Raw genomic sequence first — 27,601 nt, forward strand, 5'->3', positions numbered from 1 at the left:
CCTTGTCAAATACCTTTGGAAGTTCGGTGAAGGGGAATGTAAAGTCCTGCATGTGGAGAAGAAAAACGCCATGCCCCAGTACAGATGAGGGACTGACCAGCAGGAAAAGAGCTCGTTGGAGGGTCTGTGAGCCAGCAATGGTGCCCTTGCACCAAAGGCCAGCAGCCTCCTGGATTGTGCTAGGAGTAGTGTTGCCAGCAGGCTGAGGGAAGTGATCCTTCCTGTTTACTGAGCACTGGTGAGAAACTTCTGTGTTCTTGGGTCTAGTTCTAAGCCCTTCCATGCAAGAGAAAGTGATTTTATTTACCACTTATTCCAGGGTTTGGAGCAACAGAGAAGTCCTTTGTTAAAATAGCTGGAAGTTAAAGTTTTAAGTACTTCCTCTTTTAAGCAAGAAGAGATGGGATCTGAGGCCTCTCTTGAACTAAAAGTCTAAGTGTTCTGTGAACAAAATAGAATTGAGAATGTTGTCCTATGGCTCCATTGCCACTAGGACAGTCTGGAAAACTGTGGAGTCATGCCATGATACGTCTCGTTCTGTCTTTCCTCAGAGATGCTAGTGATGAACAGACTTATTTGGCAGGGAATTCATGTGAACAGTATATTGATCTGTTGAGAAACTGCCTTTATGTTAACTTCCTAGAGTTGAAAGATGTTCTTTGTGCAAGTGTTTTTCTTCTGTTTATTGGAGACACCCGTATGTCAAAATGATTCATCTTGTAGCTTTGTGGCTGGTTGAGATTCATGGCTGCTTCCCTCCAGCTACTTTTTTCTTAAGAAAGATGAGGAGCAGCTATGCAACAGTTCTTGAGCAGTTCAAGTGCCTCTGCCTTCAACAGAGCAAGGGATACTTGTGCCCTGTTGTGAGGGGCTGGGTAGCAGCAACTGCCAACACGAGGTGCAGGGGAGTTGCTGTTGCTGTGTGTGGTTAAGAATTGGGTCAAAACATGAACTACTGGTGTCATTAAGAGCTTGGGCTGGGAAGAGTTCCAAAGCTCAGATGTAGATCGTAGGCTGTCAGGAGATGGGGAACATGCTGATGAATGAGTGGTACAAGATGACCTCAACAAGCAAACAGGGAAAGATCTCTTCTTTGCCCCAGAGGATGTGGTGAGATGCACCTGGATGTGAGAGGAAGCCACAGGGCTTTTTACCTTCTGGGAATACAGTGTTCTTGCAGGTAGTAGGGGGTTCAAGGATCACAAATGTGCCATTGGAACAAAACAATACCAATGTATTAGGCAAATATAAAGTATTCTGACAGCTGCTCCTTAAGTATTGAAGGAAAAGGAAAATACCGCTGCTTTATTTTAAAGATCTTCCTTCAATTCCTGCTGAGTATTTAATGATAAAGACTCTGATGTATGAACTGCTTGTTACTTGCTGCAGCCATATCCAAGTGTGCCAGCATGTGTATTGAAATCATCATGGAGATACTTGCAGTCCTTTGCTAAGCAGAAATCTCCCACCATTACTGAGTGCATGCACATCTGGAGTATACATACACCTCTTGAGGAAATACATAGTGAAGATAAATAATCCCATTCTGTTTCTTACTAGTTTATACTGTGACAGTTTAACTTCAGAAGTGGTATATTGCCGTGAAGGGAAGCAGATGATTTCCTTTTTGTAGCTGTTTTTGATTCAGTTATTACGCACAGTGACAATGAATATCTTTTCAATTACTTCTTAAGGAAACCACAGCACAGTTTTCCTCTGTCATTGCAAAATTGTGCTTTTAAAATATGAAGCACTTCTGATTCATAAAGCTATAAACTGCATTTCTTCTAGAATAAGTATGTGTGTGTGTGTGTTGGAGATAGTTGTCTCCTGCCTAGGGGTACTTGGAATTGGTGGTGCCTCTGTAAAAAGGTCTTGACTTCTGGATGGGTGCTTGGCAGACATAGTTGACCTACTTTAGCTCTGACCTTGATTTGCTCAGAGGTGTTCATGGACTTGTGATCAGCTTTGCTGCATGATTAAGCCGGACACGTGGCTTCCAACTTTTTTTCCTTTTTTTTTTTTTTTTTTAGGGATGAGCAGTAAGATTTGTTTTTACTCTCTCATCGGCCTTGTTAGAGGGGTCTGGAGAAAGACTGAATGCAAGGGAGGGTAATCCTGAAGGAAGTAGTCCCAAACAGGCCGTGGAGACACACTGTCATGTGGTACAATGGTAAAATATCATTCGATCCATACGTACAGAAGAACTTAATCAGAGAGAGGACTACATGGCATTTTTTCAAGTAGGTCCTTGGAGTACTTTGGCAACAGCCTGGGTATTCATAAAGGAAAGATTTGAACTTTGCTGATATATGGGGATAACTTTTGTGTTCCTTCTCAATGAGGATTTTTTTGAGTCATTGAACAGCTAGCAGCTGGAGCCTGAAAAGGTAGTAAAATACTCAGTTTTTCAGAACTGTAGGAGTCCTGCAACAAAACACTGTTTATTATAGTGGGGCATGCTGATATTTGCTCTCATCATTGCTTTGACATTTTCTTAACTTTAAACCTCATTTCAAGAGGCATGCTAAAATGTAGGGCTATGGTTGTTAGAACTGAGATGAGCATTTGGGACATGGTAGAGAAAGAAAAGAAACTGAGAATTCCATATTCTGCTTAAATGGTAAAAATACTTAAAAGAGTGCTCCGTAGCTATCAAATATAGATACTTGGTTATAATTTCAAATAACAGCGCAGTTGAATGGGTACTTGATTTCAAGATTTTTCTTCTATAAAACAGCTTTGACATTTTTGTTTTGAGATGAACAACAAAGCAGTTTTTATTTTCCCATTAAAGTAAACCAGTGACTTGTACAGTGTTCTGATTATTAAGCTAAGATGCTGACAGGTATTCTTAAAGGGAAAGAACTTCATTAAACTTGCTAACCTTTTTTTTCTCAATTTTTTTTTTTAATTCCAGCTCATCACAATCTTTTGAGGCCATCATAAGTGGTGCATGAAATTATACTAAACATTAAAATGTGAGTTCAACAAGTACGCTTACATGTAGAGATGTTCAGGAACGTTTGACAGTTAATTGTGGATGTCTGGGTCAGAAATTTTAGAAACATACTTGTTTCTGGTATGTGCATTATGGAGTGCTTGGGTTCAAAGGCTGAGTCACAGATGCACAGTAACTGGCATTAGAAAAAGAGGTACTGTAGGTAGGTTGATGCAACAGACTTATCACTGGATTCATAGGCCTTAGCCGCAGGCCACACTGAATTTAGCTATAACTGACATGCACAACAGGTGAGGTTGAAGATAATGTTTTGGTATCTGTATCAATCAAAGAGAAGTGGTCAGGAGCTGTGGTTTAACTGGTGGCTTATAAATTAAGCTGCAGTAATCTCATAAACCACAGTAACATAATCATGTTTATTGTTGTTGGGCTACTTTGAGTGAGACACAAAGGAGGCAACTAGGAAAAGGCTGATAAAAGAAGAAAGTAAGGCCTGATTTACAAGTAACTGTACTTGTGTCAGTGAAAGCCTTGTAAAATAATCTGTGGTTTTATTAATTTTATAATTTAACTTAAATTTGTAATGATTTAGCTTTTGTCAGTGACCATTTGGTGTGAGGTGGCCCCTTCACTCATCCTTACCAGTATTTCCACACATTTGCAAATAAGCTGATGGCTCTTTCATTTTTGGGAAAGGATCACAGGGAAGGTGTCAGGTGAGATGGGCAGTGGGCTGTCAGTAGCAGTTTGGAAGCTCTGCTTCTAGAACAGTGGTGATCCTCTTTTGAAAAGATGGTGGTGTTAAGGCAGTAACTTGCCTGACCTTAGATTTAAGAGCTGTGATCCTGACTGTTATTACTGGAACAGGACCAGTGATTTAGGTAATTTAAACTTCTGAAATGAATTACGAATTTGCTATTTTTTGCAGAACTGAAGAGAATTGTACCGCTGACTTTGGGTTTCGTGAGGTTTCTATTGGCTTATAACTTTTGACGTGTCGATATATGTGATTCAGTGGAATTGGTTGTAATATCATGTTGACTGAATATTGGTTGTTTGACTTGCAGACTTCTGGGGGTGTCATGGGAACTTGCTGATCTGTGTAGCTGGGAAATGCTGCTGTCATCACAGGTTGGAAAGACAGTCACAATGTTCCCAGATGCTTTAACCAGAAAGCAGTGTATCCCAAAGACTTTCAAAGCTTTTCTGTGAAGACCAAAGAAGGATAAGCACAGCCCAAAAGGAAGTGATGCTGAAGAGATTGCTTATGGTCCAAAGTTTGGGTCATTTGAGATGCACATGTCAACATTTAAACCTTTTGATGATGAATAAAGCTTCTATACTTTATAAAGAAATTTAAGTTCAATCCTTGTGTAGGAAACATTTATTTGGTATTGTAAACTGTGCCTAAAACAATTGTTCTAAACAAACTTGTTTTGAAAGGTGTTTTTTAAGCTTGCTGTTTTTCTTCCTACTCAGATTTTTGGAAGTACTTGACTAACAGAATATGAGGCATGGAAGAGTTTTAAGGTGATCAGCTGCTTCAGGCTGAACATCTCTTTCCCCAGGAGGATCTAGGCTTCCAAGACAAGCTTTCAGGTAAAAACTCTTCTGTTTGACCATCAATCCCATTTAGTAATGAATCAACTTCTCACAGGGTTTCTTCCAACTATATAGTTATTTGCAGTTTAGAGGATTAAAATGTGTATGTTTTGGATGAAAAAGCTACTTAGATTCATTTGTACCTCTAACTAGTAATCTTAAACTATCATTGGGTTTAGTTTTTTATTTATGGGGTCTGCTGTGGTGAAGGTGTTTATTTAACCTCTTATTTTAATGGAAATATTAATTCTTTTCCATGAAATTCAGTAGAATTAGAACTTTCAAAGTTTATGAACTTTGATCATATGATCTTCAAATGGAGAGAGACACGAAAGTTAGTGTTCTTAGTCAGCAAAAGACAGATAGAACTTACCCTTTACTTATGTAATGAAGAAGCAGTTGGTTGGCCAGTTAATGTGAGAGTAAATCTGGTTTAGTTAAAGATCACATTGACAGTTCTTTGAAAATAATTAAGTAATGAGTTTTGAGAATGATTGTGGTTTGTCTGCAATACTCAATACACCAGTAACTGGAAAAGGAGAAATGGCGAAAGAAAATAATCAAACTGTGATTTTTGCAGTTTTAAAGAATGCTGATTTTGAGATCTGGGGTTGGTTTTGGTTTGGTTTGGGTTTTTTTTTGTTAAAAATATGTAAGTTTCTGCTTTTTTCAGTGCAGTGGTATTTTGGTTGGTGGTTTTCATTTACTTGCTTGTCTGTTTTCCTGGTGTTAGACAATCCAATGGCAGACCAAAGGATGGACATATCTTCTACAATTAGTGACTTTATGTCACCAGACCCCGCTGACTTGATCTCCAGTTCCCTTAGCACTTCAGGAATGGATTGTAATAGGAAAAGAAAGGGAAGCTCCACTGATTATCAGTAAGTTGTATTTCTCTTGATTTAACACTGCTAAAAAGAGGTGGTAGCACAACAATACAGTGGAGGAGATGATAGTAATATTTACAACTATTTTTAAATAACCTTTTCTTGACAACCTATTGTAAAGGTTTTATAAAGAAGAAAACTACTGTGCACTAACAGCAAAGTCCATTATTTAATAATAAAAATAAAGTCTTCATCTCAATGCACCTAGAATTTGTGGGTATCAGGTGGGTTAAGGCTGAGGAGTGAAAATTTTGGCTGATAAGTGGGGAAAGAAAACTAATACCAATGAAACATAGAATGTGAAGGTTGATTATGTTGACTATTTGCATAGTAAATAGAATGTCAGAGCAATGGGAAGGAAGCTAATAAATTCATTAAAAAGCAGAACTGGGAATAGTTAATTTTCTTCACCTATTTTTTTGCCATTCTAGTTAGTTCAGATCAGTGGGCTGCCAGCCTTTACATGATGAAGCTATTTTGGTTTCACAGTTGAATATGAATCTGAATAGTCCCTGGTTTGAGGCAGTAGATCTATCTTTCATTCAATCAGCTGACTTAATCTTGTACTGGCCCACAACTATAGGCTATTATTCCTGACAAAATAAAACCCTGGTTTCTTCTAAATCGATAGTAGATCAGTAGTTTTGTTTCAAGAAAGCTGTTTCTCTTCAAGGGAAGCTTGCTAACGACTGCTTGGAAACACTGTCCAAGCCATATCTTCTCTCCTGGGGCAGGTATTTGAAACAGAAATTACACCAGCTCTGCTTTAGAATAGTAAAGGTTGTAGTAAAGCTTGCCAGATTTTCAGATGTGTAATGTCTTCTGCACTAGGTACACCAAGACCAACCTACTTACTCCTAAATCACTGTGTGAACCTCATATGTATTGTAACTTTACAAAGTCTACCTGCAGGGTAACTTGTGAATGGGTCCCATCCATTATTAATACAGCTGCCTACTCATTTTTATGTAACATCACAAATTTTATCCTTCTGGGCCTTTGCATTGCTGGCAGTTCTTTTTTACTCGAGGGGTAGGATTGTTAAACCATATTGAGCAAGACAATTAAGAATTAGGATCCCTGTGCTTAGGACTTCCTTTTAGGAGAACTTATGCATGAAACTTTAAGTGCTATTGAAATACCACAAACATAATGCATATGTACCTTCTCTAACATGCTGTCGTGGTTTAAAACCAAATTGCACAGCTCATTCACTCACTCCCCCCCCTTGCTCCCCCAACTCCCAGAGAGTTAGGAAGGAGAATTCAAAGAATGTAGCCCCCACGGGTTGAGATAAGAACAGTTTAATAACTAAGGGATAACACAAATCACTATTGCTACTACTACTACTAATAATAATGATAAAGCAAATAACAAATGAAGAGAATACAACACCTCACCAGCCACTGACCCATAACTCACCCCACCCTGCCCGACCGAGCACCGACTGATACCTCCTCAATCCCCCCAGAGTCCTCCAGCCCTCCTGGGTCTCTCCCGGTTACCTCTTGGGTATGATGTGCTATGGTATGGAATACCTCTTTGGCTAGCCAGGGTCAGGTGTCCTGTCTCCGCCTTTCTTCTGGCCTCCCCTCCTCCCTGGCAGAGCATGAGGCTCAGAAAGTCCTTGGACAAACCAAACATTTGAGCAGTAACTCAAAACATACTTGCTATCAGGAACCGTTCCCAGCCCAAAAGTCAAAACACAGCACTGCACCAGCTACCAAGAAGGAGAAAAAATGACTTCTACTAATGAACCCAGGACATTATCCACCCCTTATTCCATACCATTCATGTCATGCTCAGATCCCACATTTTCAATATACTATCACTCTTTAAGTCCACCCCTCGATCATGAGTCAATCTCTATGTTGCATCTCTGCTCTGATGGCATGAAGTATTTGGGCCTACCAGGCTCAAAATCATTCACTGTCCCCTTCAGCAGTTCTACAGCTTGCTGCTGGGGACTCCATACAGCTGCCTTCCATCTCCAATGCTTCCAAAGCACTGGAGAGGTCCAGTGGACCAGATACTCACCCATACTGTCCCATATGCCCTGCCACTCATGACTGTCCAGCCTTGGGGAAAATCTCCTGGTGCTCCTGTATACTTGTCTAACCCTAGACAAGACCCAAACCTGACTCTGCTTAACTTTTGGGATCAGACAAAATGGTTGTGGGTAGAACACACTGTGTGTGTGTGCCAACATGCTGATCCCTATCACAATCAGCAGTCAGGTCCCAAGGGTACCCAAAGGCCATTCAAAACCTTCAGAACTCTCAAATGATGCTGCTGCACTTGTCACTGGGGCTGATGTAGCTGCCATGCTTGCCAGTTCTCCCACCACCAGCTTCTCTTCTCCCAAGTCCAGATCTTCCTCCTCTGCCTTGCTGGGAAGTGCTGTGTGGTCTCCTGCATCCTGCTGAGGCTCAGCGGGTGACTTCCGGGGGATGCTCTCGGCCGTCACAGGGCTGGGCTCGGCCGCAGGGCTTGGCTCCTCCGCCGCCTGCTCCCACTGCTCAGCTGCCGCCTCTTTCTGCTCCTTCACTGCCTCCTCCCGCTGCTCTGCCACAGCCGTTTGGTTCCTGGAGCTGCTCTCCCTGGCAGCTTCAGCCACCAGCAGCTCCTGGGGCCGCTCCTTCCCTGCTTCACGCAGCCTCACACAGACGGAGGTGAGGACAAGGGGAAGGACGGTGAAGAGCAGCGGGATGGCCTGGTACAAGTCCAAGTCCACGGCCACGTCCATCCCGCCCTGCTGCCGGAGCCCCCCCGTATTACAAGTCATTGCCGTAAAGTACAGTGAAACAAGAACCTTAGCCCAAGTCCCATACTTGATAAACACTAACACAGCAAATACGTGGCCAAAGTAACTGACAAGATTCTGAAACTGTGAAATCAAGAGAAACAGCATTGAGAACCAATAAATCAGCATTGTGAAGAGTGACTATAAATCCGGTCAGATCTGTTGTTATTTCAACCCCTTGGGCCCCAAAAAGAACTGTCATGATTTAAAACCAAATTGCACAGCTTGTTCACTCACTCCCCCCCCCCCTTTGCTCCCTTAACTCCTGGAGAGTTAGGAAGGAGAATCCAAAGAATGTAGCTCCCACGGGTTGAGATAAGAACAGTTTAATAGCTAAGGTATAACACAAATCACTACTGCTACCACCATTAATAATGATAAAGCCAATAACAAGTGAAGAGAATACAGCATCTCACCAGCCACCGACCCATAATTCACCCCACCCTGCCCGACCAAGCACCAACTGATACCTCTTCCACCCCCCCAGAGTCCTCCAGCCCTTCTGGGTAACTCCCAGTTACCTCCTGGATATGACATGCTGTGGTTGGAATACCTCTTTGGCTAGCCAGGGTCAGGTGTCCTGTCTCTCCTTCCTCCCCTCCTTCCCTGGCAGAGCATGATGCTCAGAAAAGTCCTTGGACAAACCAAACATTTGAACAGTAACTCAAAACATTGCTGCTATCAGCAACCGTTCCCAGCCCAAAAGTCAAAACACAGCACTGCACCAGCTACCAAGAAGGAGAAAGAATTACTGCTGCTGCTGAACCCAGGACACATGCATTTAGTCTTCCTAAGACTTTCATTACTGCCCCTAGTTGAATTGACTAGTACAAAAGTCAGTGAACAGCCTCAATCTTACCAACTTCCTCTTCTGTAGAAAGGATTTCTCCATCTTTATTCTCCTGGGCAGGAAGCATTGCTCAAGCCCTTTTTTCCAAAAACAGCTTGCTCTTTTATATATATATATAAATTATAAGTTATATATATATATAATATATATATATATATATAACTTATATAAATTATATAAGTTATAATTCCACCTGTTAGTCTGTGTGTGCCTTTAAAAAAAAAAATGAAAACACCGTTTCCTTGAATCCCAAGTAAAATAAGTTTACAACAGCTGTTGTCATACCACAATTTGTGTTGTGTTTCAGAGTAAATGGTGGCTAGTAAATATTCCTATTTGAAAACAGAACTTAAGGTTGATTTCTTTGATCCCTCCTTTTGTATGTATGTACTGGTAAATGTTCAGAAATGTGCCTATTCAGCTTTTGATGCCCATGAGCAAGTGTCCAGTTTTATGCTTCCTTTACCATTGAAGCCAGGCAATAACAAAGGCAGAACCTGACTGATTTAGTGTGGTTCTTTGTTCACCTCTCAAGTACAAGCAAACGTATTGATCAGCTGCACTTTCAGCTCTCCGCACCAGCTTCTTTTCAATTTTTTTCTCCTGCCACTCCTCCAGGAAAATTGGTGTCCAGCCTATTGCTATCACTTCAGCAAAGGTTGTCTGTTCTCCACTACCATCTGTTATAGTCAAATGCTGGAATCCAAGATTTCATGCACAGGCCTATAAACAGTTAATTTCTTTTCTTGGGAGTAGTGTTTTCAGTTGTAATAATACAGAATGAAACTATCCAGAAGAATTTTGTAGCTTACTTTGTGCCTCTTTGAAATTTTACTTTCTGTGGATTTTTTCTAAAACAATTTTTTTCTAAAACAAATGTCACAACAAACATCCTGTAGCTACAGGTGTCATCGCAAGTGGAAAACTGATGCCTCATTTCTGTTTCTAAGTCCTGTTGGAGACCTGCATGCTAGTTTTTTGTGAGCCTCAAAAGTGCTTTGAGCCATTGACTTAGACAGTAACTCAGATGTGCAAATTGAGAGATAAAGTAAACCTTTAGTATTATTTGAACTTCTTTTAAAATCTAGTCACAAAGATAATTGATCAAAAAACACAGTGGAGAATATATGAATTACTGCCATGTTTATATGTTAGGAAGGTTACTGTCCAATGTTGCACAGGCGTAACTACTATGTTAATGGCTAATACAAGATTTTTCATAAGGCTTTCAGAAAACGTAGCTTCTTAACATGTTAAAGTTCAGTGATATTTCAGATAATTTTACAAACTTGAAGTGATGCCAGCAGTTAGCTTGCATGTAGAAACTCTGTTTAATTTCGTTATGGTATAATAAAATCCGTATAAAATTCAGAATTAGGACGTTAGTACTGACTATAAGAAAAAGTTTATTTGTTCTGCTGGGCAGAATCACTACCTGAGAAACTTGGGGTATTTTTCTTAAAAATTGCTTTTAATTTCTGGCCTTAGAGTCCTCTGAAATAAATCCTATTTATGTAACCACAAAGGAAACACTCATAAAGCACAGATCTTTGCTTTCTGAAGATGAAACAATATCTCAGTGATTTGCATAACACAATTTAGGTTAGTTGTTTTACTAGTTTTTCATGTTAAGTACAATGAATTATGCTAGCTTTTATTAAAAAGCAGAACTATTCTTTCAGAAAGTAGATTGATTTGAACTAGCTTATTGCCTTAGAATACATTCACTGCCATTGTCTTATTTCATTGTACCTTTCATTTCAAATAGAATATAAATTAGCTTGAGAATTTCAACAGGAAATCTAAGACACAATTCTTATTTCCTATATATGGTGTACTTTATTTTTCTTTCTTTTCAGACTTGATGGCTTTCCTTTTGAGTAAGTATAAATATTTTAATAATTGGTTTCACTTGAAAGAGAGATACTTGGTGTTTTTGCTTGCCTTTCCCTTCCATTTACTTAAAATTTGCAGGTAAAAAATTAAACCAGCATAAGCCAGGCCTCAAAGTGTCCATTTAAGCACAGTTGTACAGATTTAACTATATCAAAATGGGCTTTTTAAAATTCTTTTGTCTAACAGGGCTGTAATCGTAGGCATTCAAATTTTTTTACCAGATATGGCTATGAAAACTTATGCTTTCCTCTCATTATTTCTCTACGTAGGTTTTACTATTACAATGTAATAAGGGGAAATCCTTTTTATTCTACATTCCTCGTTCTTTTTGTTTTGTGTTTTTTCATGTTGAGACAAAAGTAAACCATGTATCTACACTGAAAGTGGAACTAATTTAAAATGTTCCTGGTTAGTTTCATACAGTCCCTCATCCTGTTGTGCATTTGGCCATCTCTAGTACTTCACTGGTCTAGATTATTATAATCTCCTATCCCAAAATGAGCTACCATAAGGCAAACTAATGTGCAGAACACACAAGCACAGGGTAATTAAGGGCAATTTGTGAATTTTATGCTAGGCACTTTGATAACTGCCTCCGGTGGAACTTTTAACTGTAGTAAATGCAAGTTAGTAGCCCTATCTGATGAAGACACGAAAAGTATCTGCTGTGATTAGTCCTTTTTTCCCCTCTAGTTAACTGAAAAACGTTTTTATAAAAGATGATATCTTTGAACCGCAGCATGTTTTACTGTCAAACACATCAAGCTGTGCCATTTTGTTTGCTCGAAAGGAGAGACAACTAATTTAAGAAAATGTTTTAATGTTGCAAAAACCACACAGATTCTTTAGCCCTTCCAAGTTCTCGCTTTTATATTCTTAAGTTTGTGATTTAAAGAGGACAGGAATACTTTAGTCTAATTTTATGATACTTTGATAAAAGTTTTGCTAATCCTGCTTAATTTGTGATATATTGCTTTATTCTGTTTCTGCAGGGAAGGTATGGATACAGATAAAGATGACCAACATGGAAGGTACTATTGATACAGTCACTAGAATGGTAGTTCCATGGTACTGACATAGGATCCTCTGTGTAGATACCTGTTTTGGGTGTCACTGTGGTCATGGATCTCAAGTGTTTCTTTGCTGGCACAAAGGCTTAAGATCACTGACCAAATTAAACCAGACAAAAAACCCTGGTACTTTGAGCCACAATATTATAAATAATGATCTTTTCAAAAGAAAGGTTAAATAAATATTCAAAGTTTTTAAAACAGATTTTAATGAGGATCAGTAGATATATAAGATGCATTAAAATAATTTGGTTTGGTGTTTTCAATACTGTCTTTGTGATACCATTTCTCAACAGACTGGAGTATACAGACCAACAAGGCAGAATAAAAAACGCAAGGTAATACTCTGAACAAGTATATCAAAAAGAATTCTCTTGCCTTTTCCTATACATGAAATATTTGCACATGTATCTTATCCTGAAAACATTTTTTTCCAGCTTTGACCTCTTATTTTTCCATATCTTTGCACTGTTAACATATTTCATGTGTAAACTGTATATACTAATTTGGTAGGTAACTTTTTTTTACTTCATTAACATTGAAATTTGAAGTGATTTGTGTTTCTGGTAATGTTATATTCTTTCATCTTGTTTCTCTCAAACTCAATGGTAAGTGGGTTGTGAATGTATTGACAGTGACTCCTTAATATGGAAAAACAAAACAAAAATTAACTTACTAAGTATTTATCATAATTTTTCTTGATTAGGAAGAGTTTAGTTCAGAGGTATCTCAAGTACTTGAAATGGAAAGCTATAGGATGAGTAGAAGACTTATAATGCCACAGCAAAAGGTAGTTTTAAATACTTAGTACATTCATATAGTATACCAATTACAAATACATAATTGAATGCTTTATTAAATATTTAGATGCTTATAAATATTTAGCTGTTTATAAATTTGCTTATCCATGACCTTTATGATTCCAGTTATGTTTCAGTGTATGTGCTAAGAACAGAAATGGTGTACAGCAGTAGAAATCTCCACATAATTTGGTACTGTTTAGGGGGTTGTTTCAGAACAGATTCAGTGTACTGTATGGCCAACGTTATTTGTGTTTTCTGGTAAACTAGAACCATGTGCTGCAGCCTTACCTGTTGCTTATAACTGTTACTCATCCAAATAATGAACATAAAATGTCTGAAGAATGCTGTATGTGGATGTCCTTTTCATGAGGATAAGAGAGTGACTTAATTATTAGGAGGAGGCTGTAATTTTTTAATATGATTTATTTTCTTATGCTTTTCTGTTTTTCCTCACCACCTTCCTTGTTTAGGGAAGCTCACAGTCAAATTGAGAAAAGGCGTAGAGATAAAATGAACAGTTTTATAGATGAACTGGCATCTTTGGTACCAACATGCAACGCTATGTCTCGGAAGCTAGATAAACTCACTGTATTGAGAATGGCAGTCCAGCACATGAAAACATTACGTGGTAAGTTGACTGGGGTAAAGGGGATGCATGGACAGGGCTAGAGGAGGATGGCAAAATGGTATTTTCCCCAAAGCCGTACTTTTTCCTCTCCCTATCCTTTTGCCTAAAGGAGTAAGTTATTACGTTTTGGGACAGCTTCTCACTTTTCTTAGCATTTGATGCTGTGCATTCATTTATAGCTTAGTTGTTCATGATCCAGTATCCTGATCCATCTGGGAAATTTGTGGATGAGAAAGAATAATCTTCTATCATTTGACCTGATTGGGTACCATCAGTAGATTCAACAAAAGGAAGGCAGCTGAGACAGGTTGGGGGAAGGGCTTAAGTGGCAGTGCACAGTTGAATCTTGTGCACTGCTCTTAAGCAGGTAGTGTGCAAAACTTGTTGGATAAAAATGTTAGGTTTTAGCTGTAAGGAATATTCCTACGGGACTTCGGAGATTTTGTGTTCGTACCTTTAGCTGTGTGTGAAATAATGTGGATTACTTCGAATGTTCAATTTTATTGTCTTTAATGGGTTTCTGTTGCAAGCACCTGAAGGGAAACACACAGGTTTGAAAGAATTGGGGTTGTTGCAGATTTCTGTATGTCCAGAAACTTCATATAAGAAATCAATGATGATCTTGAAAGAGCTTTTAAGAAATATGCCCCTGAGAAAACAGTGATGCAGCTAATTTAAAGGAAGAGCCACTGTTCTAGTTTCTAGGAGACTTGGTGTCTTCCAGGCGTATTTATCCTAGCGTTTTGGAAGGTTTAACTTCTGCAGCTGTCATTTGATTCTATGCATACTTCATAGTACAGCATTTGGGTTAAAAAGTATGTCAAGGAACCCTTTTATATCTCAGAAGACATTTAATTTGCATTTACTACATAATGCAGTGTCTGTGGTTTAGCAAAAAAGCTTCATCCTTTTTTAAGTTAATATCCACAGAGCTTGTGTTGATAGTAAATCAAAACCAAAAAGCAACTTCTATTTTAAAGAACACCTGTAATGAATAACAGTGTAAGAAGGAGCCAAAGGAAAATTGCTCTTTTAAGTGTGTATTGTTAAGTTTGTGATATGGGGATTGTCTGTTTGGTTTTTTTTTTAGGTGCTACAAACCCTTATACAGAAGCAAACTATAAGCCTTCTTTTCTATCAGATGATGAGTTAAAGCATCTTATTCTCAGGGTATGTTTAAACTTTTAATAAAGAGATATTAATGGCTGTGAATATAACTCTCCCGAAGCAAAACACCAGTGTTTTTCTGCCTTTTGTCTCAGCTTAAGAATGTTCTGATTATAAAGGATAATGAAGAAATCTACAAGATTTCTGCATAATTCCGCATAATTTCTGCGTAAAGTCAATGGGATTTAACAATGACTAGCATCTCTTAATTTAAGCAGGAAGATTTAAGAGGAAGATCTGAGGAAACTCTGGTATTTTGATGGTAACCATCAGAATCTCCAGCTGTTTCATGGACTGAAGCAAAATTACGTAAATTGTTTCCTTGCAGACTTTCTGTCATTCGCTACCTTGAAGTGATTTTCGGTGAACAATGATATAACAAACACCTTTTTTGAGGTCATTGATGTAACATGATTTAGTATGTTTGTCTGCTCACTGTATACTTTTACAGAGTGAAGAGCATCTATCGTTTGTCAGTAGTTAAGCTTTTCTGGTAGCTTGTGTAATTTGTGCACTTGTGTACTTTAATGTCCAGATGCAGCATATGCAGAATGTGATTTCTGCAATATTGTGACTCTAAAGCTATAAAATTAGGGCCTAATGCTGCATGCTTGTATGTGACTGAAAGAGTCACAATGGGAATCACTTGCCTACAGGCAGATAAGTAAATACCCAGGTTACATTTGGTTTCTAAAAGAGGAACTATAGAATAAATACAATTGAAATAATATTTTAATTTAAAGGAATTTGAAACATAATCATAATAGTATTGGACAAGACATAGATTCTTTTTTTCTGTAAAAGTGGTTTTGCATTCTGGGCATGATGCCCGGAATTATGCAGAAAATGTTTGTAGATGCTAAAAGAACTTTATTGTAATTTAGTATCTTGCCTGTTGACTCAGTTATCTCAAAATGTTAAGACGGCTCTCCTAGTGTAGAAATTTTACTGTATTCAAAGTGGTTTTAAAGGTTATAACGATGCAGTGAGGATTTATAACTTAGTAACTTTCTCCCCCTCCCCAATTAGGCAGCAGATGGATTTCTTTTTGTTGTGGGCTGTGACAGAGGGAAAATACTGTTTGTTTCAGAATCTGTCTTCAAGATCCTCAACTACAGTCAGGTATTCTTTTCTATTTTAAGTAATGGTAGGCCTTAAAAGATTGAAAAGTTTTTTTTTTTATGATTATGTGTTTATATGGAGGGGTATTTATGTAAATAGTCTGTCTTGAAAGCTGAGATTCTTGCAAAGAAAGAGGTTTTTCTTTGCCATGTCATTAGAGAAGATTGTTTCTGTTTTTCCTTCAAGCCAAGGAGGTGAAAAGGAACTAAATTTACCTTGCTGATTGATGCATTCTGATCAGGCATTTACCCTCAGGCTTGCAAAATCATTATCTAATTGAAGCATAAGCAAATATTGAAAAAACATTCAGGTTCTTCCAGTTGCTTCACATGAATTTTTTTACTTGGTTTTCTTTTTTCTGTTCTGGTTTTGCTAGAATCCTTACTGAAGGGAACCGGGAAGCAATTATACCAAAGCCAAGATTTTAATACATGCTTAACATGAGGCTTAACTTGCACCATATAGTGTGTAAATAAGATTCTTAATTTGTTCTGTCATCTGCCCTTGTTGTCAAATTTGAAAACTGTATTAGCTTCAAAAGTTTTCTTCAGGAAGCCTTTGGTGTTAGGTATATGCTAAATACCACCTCACGTTGTAGATACTGGAAGAGAACGTAGGCAATTATGGTTTGGGGTTTTTTTCTTCAAATGTGTGGCACATGAAGAAAGGTGGAAGAGAAACTGGAGTGTTTGGTGGATTGAGCGTGCTATTGCTGCTAAGCTCTTACTGAAAATAGTGAAATAAATTACTATATAATGTAGTCATAACTTAAATAAAAAACATAAACATACCTCCCATTAAATCCTGAATCTTGAATATTTAATGGTCCTTAGTTAGACCTATATGTAAAAGGGTTGCTTACAATAGATGCTAAAGTTAAGGAAATATACTGAACAATTACTTTTTTTACTAAATATTCAATCTCTACAGAATGACCTGATTGGTCAAAGTTTATTTGATTACCTTCATCCTAAAGATATTGCCAAAGTGAAGGAGCAGCTCTCTTCTTCTGACACTGCACCACGAGAAAGGCTTATAGATGCAAAAAGTAAGTATTGCCACCTTTGAAAAATAGTGTCGTGTATCCAGATTCACAGCTGCTGAATATTTGCCTAATGCCAAAAGTGTGTATGTGGTGTGCTGTTTGGTTTATGTGCCATGCCAAGGAAGTTCTAGCTATGTCGAAACTGGTAGGCTTGGTGTGTGTTACGGAATAGATGCATTAGTTTAACTGGCTTCACCTGTGAGGTATCCTCTCTTTTTTCCAAGCACCAGAGTTTTACCCATTAAGATTTGTGAAGGATTTGTTCTAATCCATCATTCTCAATGGCAGAATACACTTCAGTATGATTTTGGATATTTTCAAGATAGAGGATTCTTTTGGTTTGTTTATTTTTTTTATTGCCACTTCCATGAATGACGTAACCTTTCTCTTAAAAGCTTTTTTCACGTTGATCCTTGGAATCATTTCCTACTCCATATTTTAGCTCTATTCCACTCTGATATTTTAAAGTTGTTCTGTATCTCTGCTGCTTTTGATGTGAGTGGGTGTTTAATTCACTTTCTTAACAGGAATCTGCATTGCTGGAGTAGAAGGTGGTATTTTACAACTCCAGACTTCCAGGTCATTAAGTCTCATGCTTGTCAGGAGCACAAACCTCTAGAATGTCATCTTCAAGAAGCCACCATTTCAATTTCAGAAATTGAAGCCAAGAGAGATCATTCCAGGGCAGAGACCCTAGAGGCTCCAGCTGGATCAGCTGAAGTTTTTCTGGCTCCTGGTTTTGTCTGGTTGTCAAGCATGTATATCCAGTGCTGGCTCCTTTTTTTGGTGTGCCTCTGACAAAGTTACGGCAGAAATAAATACTGTGAATTACAGTATTCCCATCTGCTATGGTAGACTGATTGGTAGAATTTCAAGAGCCTATATTCTTAAAGAGTACTAATATGTATGGACGTATTTATTTTTATGTTGGCATGAGTGGCTCAGGCACGGCTTGTACTCTCACTACTGAACAGCAGTTTCAAGTGCATGTGGTTGCAGGACAGCCTGACCTCCTTGTTGTGACCTGAGTCAATTCTAATTTTAAGGGAGGCACACTTTACACTTTGGCATCATTGTTTACCTCCTTACATTAAATGCCTTCAGGGCCCTAGAAGTTTTTGTACATGTTGGTAGCTGTTTGTTTATACATAACACCATGCAGAAATGGTTGAAGTGCATAGCAAAAGTTGCTATGTGATTTAAATCCTCCATCAGCTCTTGGAGCACTGTCCCCTGGAGGTCCAGCTTCATCACTGGCATTGCAGATACCCATGTTCTTGATGCATGCCAGCCATCTTCCTGGAGCTCAGTTTGTACCAGCACTCTGCTGTTGGCTCCCAGAGTTGATGTGTGTTTTGGTACTTTGTTTCTCCGGTTATGTCCACAGAACAGAAGAGAATCTAAGAATCTCCAGCAAGAATATGACAAAGGTCAGGACTTAGTGTTAGGGTATGGTCATATGCATTTATTGCTTTGAGGCTGGAGAGATTTCAGACCTATAACCAGTGGTCTTGGGGATTTGTAGCACCTGTGTAGGTCACTGCTGCCTTTTTTCCACCGGCCATCGTAACAGTGAAAACTGATGTCTAAAATCATACCAGGGAATGGACCTGAAACGGCACTGTGCTGTTTCTGCTCTATATGTGCATATGTGATCTCTGAATGGGTGTTGTGATAGAAAAGCCTTTCAGTCTGAAGGGGCAGGGCCCTATTGAGTGACTATGTATGAAGTACTGCTCTGGTTGGGGTAAATAATCTCTATTTTGATCAGTTGATTGGTGTTCAAAGAAATCACAATTTATTGCAAAACTTGTGGATTTGTACAATCTTTTGCTAATCTTTGCATTTAGAATCCCATGTCCTTCAGCTTGCATCATTATTTTCACACTAGAAGATCTAATCACAAATTATAATGTTGATGTCGTCAGCTGAGTCCTGCACATACTCAATTCCATGAAAATCTCCAAGACAGAACTTCTGTTTCTGAAGGGGGATGTAAAATGACTTCTGTGCAAGTCCCAGCAAAGTTGAAACTTTGTACAGTTGGGCAGTATGATATAATCCTTTGTATGGTTAATGTTGTACCTGAAGAAGAAGGCTTCCTCACTGTCCTCTCTTTGTTACAGCTGGACTCCCAGTTAAAACAGATATAACGCCTGGGCCATCACGACTGTGCTCTGGAGCAAGACGGTCCTTCTTTTGTAGGATGAAGTGCAACAGACCTTCGGTGAAAGTAGAAGAAAAGGATTTTCCTTCAACCTGTTCAAAGAAGAAAGGTAACAATTATGTATTTTATTGACAAAAGTTATGACTATCAGCCTTTTTTCATACAATTGCTCATTTGCAGTGCTTAAATGTTTTACATTTATTGAACACTGTCAGTGTTTCCTATTAATGTATTGAACTCTGTTTAGGTCTGTTCCTTTTTCTTACCCCACCCACCTCCCAGTAGCTCCTACACACTGTGTTAGCATATACAGCCAAATTCTCCTCTCTGCTTTCTTGACATTTCTGCAAGTACTTTATGCTGGCAGTTGTGGTGTGGTTATTGCATCTTCTTCAGACATTGATCATATCATACTGAATCCTGACCTTCTAGTGAATGTCTGCAACAAAGGAGAGTTGTTACTCTCTTTCTCTGCTCCATCTTTGACAAGTGATGTTTGGATGGATATCCAGCTTAAAAAATCAGTTTATTCTGAGTTCATCTGTGGTTTTGGTACATTTGGAGACAGCATCTACACCAGAATTGTTCGGTCACAACATTATCAAAATTGGTAGTATTTTCTTGCTCTGCAGGATATTATTCTAGACATGTTGGAATATATGTTTAGATCACATTTGAAAGTTTCTTCTTTGAGTACCTTGGATACATTTGGTATTAAGGTGGAACATGTCAGCTAGAGACCATAAGTTAACTGCAGTGTTTTGTCTCGGGATGTGACAGCTGCTCCAAGTACTTCCTGCTGGTTTCAGATGCAGATTTCTGCGCAGCCCTGAGGAAAACACTTTGTGCAGTTAGGCATACACCTTTGACTCTCTAGCAAAGTCATCCTTGCAGTTTTAAGGCCTGCTCAGTGCTGAGGAATATGAGTTCTCCTTTTGTATTACTTGTCATTGTGAATCTTCATCCTCACCTTTATATGCAGAGCTATCCCCTGTATACTCCAAACAGTGTCTATTCTGGCAAATAAATTGCTCTTGTTTTTTGTAGGAGCCTCATGTTAAGCTGAAAGAGGCATCCTATTTATTTAGTATATTAATTTCTTCAAACAATCCTTGAGATGGTTTGCGTCCTTTGCTGAAATAATAAAACATGATGCAATTTCTACTTAAAGATTATGAAAAGCAACCTTGGTCCCAACTGTGTAGTGTTTCAGTACCAACCATGGTTTTGCAGAGATAAATTGTATATCACATTATCTCAGATTAGCTGCATTGAAGCAGGAGTACTGAAAAATCCCTTAGTGAACAGTGTCCCAAATTTCCTGGATAAGATAGGAGATGCATTATCAGCAGAACTGAGAAAAAGCTCTCCAAAGCAGTATCCGTGACCTAACTGCTCTTTTTGGGTTTTGTTGTTTTGTTTTTTCCTGTTTTCTTTTTGCAGCAGACCGCAAAAGCTTTTGCACTATTCATAGTACAGGATATCTAAAAAGCTGGCCTCCAACAAAAATGGGACTGGATGAAGATAATGAACCGGATAACGAGGGTTGTAATTTAAGCTGTCTTGTTGCAATTGGACGGCTGCATCCTCACGTAGTACCCCAGCCAGTCAACGGTGAGATCAGGGTGAAACCCACAGAGTATGTTTCTCGACACGCAATAGATGGGAAGTTTGTTTTTGTAGATCAGAGGTAAGGATACTTGTAATATCTTCCACAATAAGTCAGTGTCTAGCACTGCTTTACTGGCTGCTTTACTTGAAGCAGTGTAAATACTTTTTACTACATCCTCACTGCAGGTTATTTTGTTTTTTGAGACTACGTTCAAAGCTATTCCTGTGTATTTATACAGTATTACTGGTTCAATTAAAAAAAAGAACCAAACTTCCCAAAATATGGTTTATTAGAGTAATCCAGGGATTATTTCTGCCCATTTGTTAAGTGGAATCCGGTTTGGAATGTATGCATATAATCTTCAGAAGAATCTGCTGTCTTATCTTGAAACAGAACTGTGATTACTACTTCTCTTGTGGTTTGAAAACTTTGGCAAGCACTACATAGTTCAGCTATTATACAGGCTGCATTAGGCTTTGGTAGTATATACCTTTATGAACTATATACTTGGATGCATTCTGCTGAATTAGTACTTCTGTAGTACAATACTCCTTTGTAGTTCTTAGAAAGCAAGCTTTTTGTAAGCTTTACTTAGTGGAAAAGGCTTGAGAAGTTGTACTGGTGTGGTATCTTCTTTCAAACAGAAATTTGATGTTATTCAAAAGGCTAATTTTTATCTTTTTCAAAAGAAGTTGCTTGTATTTTCTTAAATAGCAGAGACACATGACGTGTGTCTTCCTTCAAAATAGCTGGCATTGTTAAGGGAAAAAAGGTGGATGAAGGATGCTAATGGAGGAGTTATACAAGGTTGGTTGGAGAGAGCTTGTTTCATTTCCTGCCTTGTCAAGATGGATTGAGACTGCTCAGATGAGGCTGTTTCAGGTTGACTGTGGCCTAAGTTTAGTTGCTTACAGCATAGAAAAGCCCAGGCTCCAAATGCTGACAGAATCTGCCTGCTGGGATTTGTTTAGGGATGTGTCTGGTCCGTCAGCTGAGTTTGTGGATTTTGAGAGGAAATAGAGTAGATAGTCTTGAGAGGAAGCACAGTAAGGAGAATCTATCTGAATGCTGTCTGGATGGTTGGGTTTGGGGGGTTACAGGCTTTGGTTGAGCTCTTTGGAGGGGATTGTTTTTACTTTGAAGGAAAGCTTTTTAACGTACCAGCTCTTCAGCATTAGTGCTTAGAGCTCGTGGTCACAGAGGGAGCTGTGAGGGCATTCCTAGCCTTTCTGTTGCTCAGAGTGTGCTGTTCTGTCATACCAAGGTATGGCAGTTTGTGAGCGGCTCTCACTTTCAAAAGATCAGATGTATTCTGCAGGTGGGTAATTCTGAAGAATTTCTGAAATAGTAAGACTCAAAATGTTGGATTTAAACACATACACTCTTATTTAATGGTTTTCGAGCTGTTGTTTACGTTCCTCGGGAGTGACACTTTCAGTTCATGCTAGGCTGTTGGATAGCTCACTGACACTTACCTCCAGTGCTGCTTTGCCTTTTCCTCTTCAGGTTTAAATTCTCAACATTATAGTGTACCTTCAAAGCTATTTAGAAAGTCTTACAGCCCTTCCAGTGGTGGTACTTCAAATGTAATACCTGAGGGTATTACACCTGCTGGTGTTTCCTACTTTTATAATTACCTGAGAATTAAAAAGAATATTAATGACTTTTTTGGTGTTTTTACCTTCAAAGCTGAAAACACATTTCCACATTAGTCAAGTCTTACCCACTGTCAGTGTGAGTTTAAGTAATCTGTCAGTAATGATGCCGTCAACTTGAAATTAATGATATCCTCTTATTTTCTCTCCCTCTCCTTCCTTTTCCCAAGGGCAACAGCCATTCTGGCATACTTACCCCAGGAACTTCTAGGTACTTCATGTTACGAATATTTTCATCAAGATGATATAGGACATCTTGCAGAATGTCATAGGCAAGGTATGGTTGTAATAGTTCAGTAAAGAAATGTTGTAAATCCAACCAGGAACAATTGTGTATTAAGAAAACCAAACTTGAAAAGATGTGGATATCTCTCTGTTTGCAAATGCTTTGGTCAAGAACATTGTGTGGCCTGTGCCAAACAATAGGATTATCTTTGACTTCCATGGGTTTTTAGTGAATATATGAGGTTCTGGTTGGTTGTGGCCAGTGTCTGCAGAAATGGCAGTCTAATTAAGGGGTGAAGGGAGATAAGGACTCTGTTCATGTACTCCTGGTGCCTGTTTGACACAAGGTTCCTTGCTTTTTGCCTGTCTTCAGTTTTGCAGACAAGAGAAAAAATAACAACTAACTGCTACAAGTTCAAAATAAAAGATGGCTCTTTTATTACATTGCGGAGTCGCTGGTTCAGTTTCATGAACCCTTGGACCAAAGAAGTAGAATACATTGTCTCAACAAACACAGTCGTTTCGTAAGTATTCTTCTCTTAACAGCTGCAGATAGATGCCGAACGCTTTACCCTGTGTTCAGATGTGCTTTGACCTAAATATGTGCACGTCTTCTGTATGACAGTAGGGGTCTTCTCCAGATAACACCCAGAACAGCATCCTGGGGGAGAAGGCAATTAGTTTAATAATTACAATAGTTTAGTGTGTGATGTGTTTATTTTAAAGCCTGCAGAAATACAAACACTTTCTTTCTTTGGGAAAACCTGGGATTCCAGTCTTTGTAGGGACTTACAGGAGGTGCAGTTCTTTGCTTTCATATGCTTTTTCCTGCGCTTTTCTTTTTCCTTGAGGGCTCTGTACAAGTGCAGTGGCTTTGCAGTAGAATAGCTGCTGTAGAGGAACTCTCTTAGGAGAGAAGCAGTTTGGTTCTGTGTTGCCCACTTTGAATCATAACATGGTGGTTTATTTTGGTTGTTTATCTAGCTTTGGTGTCAGTCACAGTGTTGCTTTCACAGAGGTGATAGTGACTCACAAACTGCTTACACCCTGAAGCATTCCATTCTGACGCGCTGGCAGAGAGACTGTTACACAGGGCTTTTCTTTCACTGATTCTTTTAATTCTTGATATCCACAGTGCCAACGTTCTTGATAGTGGAGACTCGGCCTTTCCCCAGCTTGCAGCTTCCCCACACAGCATGGACAGTGTGCTTCAGGCTGGAGAAGGTAACCACTGTACATTGAGGAAATCATTGGCAGCCATGCCTTGCTAGCAGCTAATCCCACATGCACAAATCTGCTGCACTTTTGCACTGAGAATTTGTTAATGTCCTGAAGAAAAATAATTTGTGGGGCAAAGAAGTGCAAATGTAGTTTGTGTCCTGTTGAACTTAAATACCAGCTTTGGATGTAAGCTGGTCAGAGATGCACAATGAGCTAGTTAGAAGAAACAAGTATAAATGGGGTTGGAGGATTGACATAGAGGACAAATGTTTGCATCATGGCTAGTGCTGTTTGTACATCACCGAACAGTGACTTGAGGTTCCATGGTCAGTGCAGATGGGGGAATGTATCATAAATACAGGTTGGTAATTTGGCTTATCACTCCTCAGCTGCCCTGAGTTTGACTTTCTGTCAACACATGAAGGTGGACCTCTTGTAATCATCATGGGCTGGTTATGGATGCTGCAGATCACTGAACCATCTTGTATAACAGGTGGTGTGCAGCATAATGCAGACCACATCTTAATAATGAAGTGTTACTGGAGCTGGATAAAACTGAGGTAGAATAGAAAGATGTGGTGACAGCTTGTGGATGAAAAATGGTGATAATACTGAGATCCTTGCTGAAGAGTTGGGACCCGTTGTTTTTAGAGACCCTATTCGGGAGATAATACTTGTCAGCTATGCCTTTGTAACTGTATAGCAAGGATGTTACACGTGTCTGGAATTACATTTTAAGTTGTATGTGGTACACTTAGAAGAGTGCAAGACTTCAGCTTTTCAGTTACATTTCCTTGTGAAAGATGAGGTTCAAAAAGCAGAGCTGTGGAGAAGTAAAGGTGGCAAAGCATGAGATAGCTGATAGCAGAGGAAGAGAAGCTGCTGAGAGGCATGATGGAAGGTAGAGTAACAGCAATAACATGGTGTCTGGGCCTCCTGAGAATGAGAAAAATAGAGAACTGTTCTCTAATAGATAAGCTTTTTTTCTTACAATGTAGCCTTTGAAAAGGAAACAGATGCAGAATATTGTCATACTGACAATTCCTGTCCTAGAAAAGTGAATTAAGTGCAGTTTAATTACAAGTGGTTCTGGCTCTGCTAAGGATCTGATGACCCTTTATGTGAACCTTATCACCTCCTGGTGAGTCTGAGCCAAGATACTGAGGGTTGCTGTTGTTAAATATCAATTTCTAAACGGTGACAGGTACCCATTATGGATAAGCAATGCTAGGGGCTTTCTTCCCCTTTCAGTACATATCTTTTCTTTGCTACGCTTTCGAGTATATCAGGCTCCTTCCTCCCTACCTCTCAAGTGTTGTGCAAGTATCAAATCACGCTAAAGTAGCAGTGAGTTTCTAGCTGTTCAGACTTTATGTTTTTCCTCCATTCTTAGATACTTGCAGTTACCTTCAGGGGGTTTATGATCATCGGGTAGCTTGGGCTTATCCCATACGGAATGGAATGGCAAATTCTTTACACAAAGAACAGACATCTTTGGAGGTGAGCCTATTCAGGCACAGAATAAAGCTGGTCTGACAAGCTAATGGTGTGCCACTTCTTCACAAGAGGTGCTACCAGATGCTTGAAATGCCCAGATTCCAATAAAAGTCAGGATGTGTTGCATGATACATCCCTGCTGGAGCAGAGGGTTGTTTGAGAGACATAGCATAGCTCAGTGTGAGCTGGGGCTTTCCATACATTTGAAGGTACTCACCAGCTGGTGGAATTGTAAATAAGTGGGGTTCAGAAGGTCCTGCAGCTTGTCAAAGGACATCTAAATGCAGATGATTTTTGGAAAAGGTTTGCAAGCTTTTACATGACCTGAAGATTTCTACTTATCACAGGTGGCCCAAAAAGGACCCATCCTACTGTGCCTGGAATTCCAGGTGGAACAAGAGCCGGGGCAGGTAAAATAGGGAGGATGATTGCTGAAGAAATCATGGAGATTCACAGGTGAGAGGAAATGGTATGAAGTCAGAGGAAAATGAGTGTTGTTCTCCAGGAGAAAATTAAGGAAGGCTTTCTTGAAGCAGAGTACAAAATGATACGATTGTGTTCTATCAGTAGACAGCTACAGGTGGCTCAGAACACCTGAGGCACTCAAAAAGCCTATAGTGAAAGAATGGAAAAGTTACAGCCTTTCAGCTTTCTGCTGTAACAGACTAATCCTGGAAGTTTTTTTTTGCAATGGTGACAATTACCTGTTTACCAGAAACAGTAGTTAAAAAGAACAGCTAACTAGAAACAAGTTCCTTTCCAGGCTATTCTTTTTCCAATGACTCAAGGGTGTGAGTGGCACAACTGCCAAAGCTATTGACTCTGTGCCAAAAAAGCACAGTTTGTTTTCACTTTGCTTAGATGCTTTTAGTGTTGATAGATGTGTAGGTTCAGCTTGTGCTGTCCTGCCACAGCCCTTTGAGCAAGGACACAAGGGTTAAGCTAGCTCTGCCTTCCCAGGGGCGCTCTAAGAGTCAAGACGTACATCTTGATTTAAACAAGTCTTGTAGCATCCTCCAGTAAGGGACTATAGTAACATAGAGCTGCATCACAGAACAACCACCTTACACAGGTGAGAGATACTTCCAGTGGGTATCACTTTATTTCTACTGGCTAACAGTCCCTATTCTTCATGGACTTCCTTTTTGGAATTGTTCTCTGTCCTGTAAAAGTGGTCTAATCCAGCAAATGTTTAGTGGCAGTAATTCAGCCATACTGAGCTGCAGGTTGGGAAAACGTTTACTCCATATCCCATACTTTTGCTTCTCCTGCAGACCAGAGACTGTTTGCATCATTGTTTAAGGGAACATTAGAATAGGAAGGAAAAACAAACACAGATAAACCAAGACCAAACCAGTACTTTGAAACTTAACTATCCCTTTCAGTAGCTGCAACACACTTAGCCTCAAGTGAGTGTAGTAGTATCGCTCACCGCCCATGTTTTCATTTCATTTCAAGACCCTGGGTTAGTTCCAGTCCTTTTTCAGCAGCTGTTACTATTTTCCAAAGCTGCCTTCTGTTCAGCTTTCCCAGGGGAGCTCTGCCAAGGATGAGATTCCCATTTCCATTGCTTTTCTCCATAACTGCTCCTCCTCCTTGTTGGTTCTACAATTAATACATTATTCATTAATAACAAAATTATATTTGATCAAGCTATGGAAAATTGAAGTGAAAAAAACTGCTTTGAGCAGTTTAATATTAACTCTATCAAATGTCCAATTTATTTCTGCAGCAGTAGCTCACTTAAGGAGCCCAGGTTACTGCAACTGAGGCAGCTCAAATCTTTAACTGGTCTAAATTGAAGTAAGATACAGAAGATGAGGCTTTCCTCAGTACCCAGGACCTTCTGACTCCCTGTGAAGGCTGTACAGGGGAAAGCAAAGGGGTGGGAGGAGGTGAAGCTTGCAGAGCAAGGAGCAAGCTGGACAATTGACACACAGCTGTGTATCGAGCTGCAAATAAAAGCATTGCTACTGCTGATTTGAGTGACACTGAAAAAAAGAGAAAATGACAGAATGAAGGTCACGCTTTTAACACCTTATGCCACCTGATGGTAAAGTCAGCATTCAAACTCCAGGTCTCTAGTGCCTGAGACTCAAAGTTGCTGGCAAATTCATTCCCTGTGTTACGCATTTTTTAGGATAAGAGGATCATCACCTTCTAGCTGCGGTTCAAGTCCACTGAACATTACCAGCACACCACCACCCGACACATCCTCCCCAGGAGGCAAGAAGGTAAGAGCAAGCTTTACAACCAGTCTTGTAGCAGTGGTGGGAAGCAACACGAAATCATGTGTGTAAAATTACACGATGTTGAACTCCTCTTGGCTGCGTGGCTGAAAAAGCCTGGCAGCAAGTCAGAGTATCCTGGTGGTAGAAATGGCTGGACA

The 27,601-nt window shown here is 39.3% G+C and overlaps 1 protein-coding gene across 5 annotated transcripts in view; it reads left to right on the forward strand.

Annotated features, from left to right (window-relative positions):
- The window catches only part of BMAL1 (basic helix-loop-helix ARNT like 1), a 47,902-nt gene that overhangs the window by 17,500 nt on the left and 2,801 nt on the right, over nt 1–27,601 (forward strand). The window contains exons 1-17 of one of the 5 annotated variants that reach the window (XM_005150635.4): nt 2,922–2,981; nt 4,442–4,561; nt 5,298–5,445; nt 10,964–10,984; nt 11,993–12,031; nt 12,367–12,408; nt 13,344–13,501; nt 14,592–14,671; nt 15,698–15,790; nt 16,721–16,838; nt 18,962–19,111; nt 20,446–20,692; nt 22,440–22,546; nt 22,868–23,018; nt 23,630–23,718; nt 25,560–25,668; nt 27,353–27,446. In XM_005150635.4, the coding sequence (XP_005150692.1) occupies nt 5,306–5,445; nt 10,964–10,984; nt 11,993–12,031; nt 12,367–12,408; nt 13,344–13,501; nt 14,592–14,671; nt 15,698–15,790; nt 16,721–16,838; nt 18,962–19,111; nt 20,446–20,692; nt 22,440–22,546; nt 22,868–23,018; nt 23,630–23,718; nt 25,560–25,668; nt 27,353–27,446 (1,638 nt within the window). In that variant the 5' untranslated portion in view covers nt 2,922–2,981; nt 4,442–4,561; nt 5,298–5,305. Of the gene's footprint in view, nt 1–2,921; nt 2,982–4,441; nt 4,562–5,297; nt 5,446–10,963; nt 10,985–11,992; nt 12,032–12,366; nt 12,409–13,343; nt 13,502–14,591; nt 14,672–15,697; nt 15,791–16,720; nt 16,839–18,961; nt 19,112–20,445; nt 20,693–22,439; nt 22,547–22,867; nt 23,019–23,629; nt 23,719–25,559; nt 25,669–27,352; nt 27,447–27,601 lie in introns of those variants that run through there. The other 4 variants (XM_034065711.1, XM_034065712.1, XM_034065713.1 and 1 more) reach the window with 4 other exon arrangements.

This window comes from Melopsittacus undulatus, chromosome 8 (assembly GCF_012275295.1).
Source record: "Melopsittacus undulatus isolate bMelUnd1 chromosome 8, bMelUnd1.mat.Z, whole genome shotgun sequence".
Classification (NCBI taxonomy): Eukaryota; Metazoa; Chordata; class Aves; order Psittaciformes; family Psittaculidae; genus Melopsittacus; species Melopsittacus undulatus.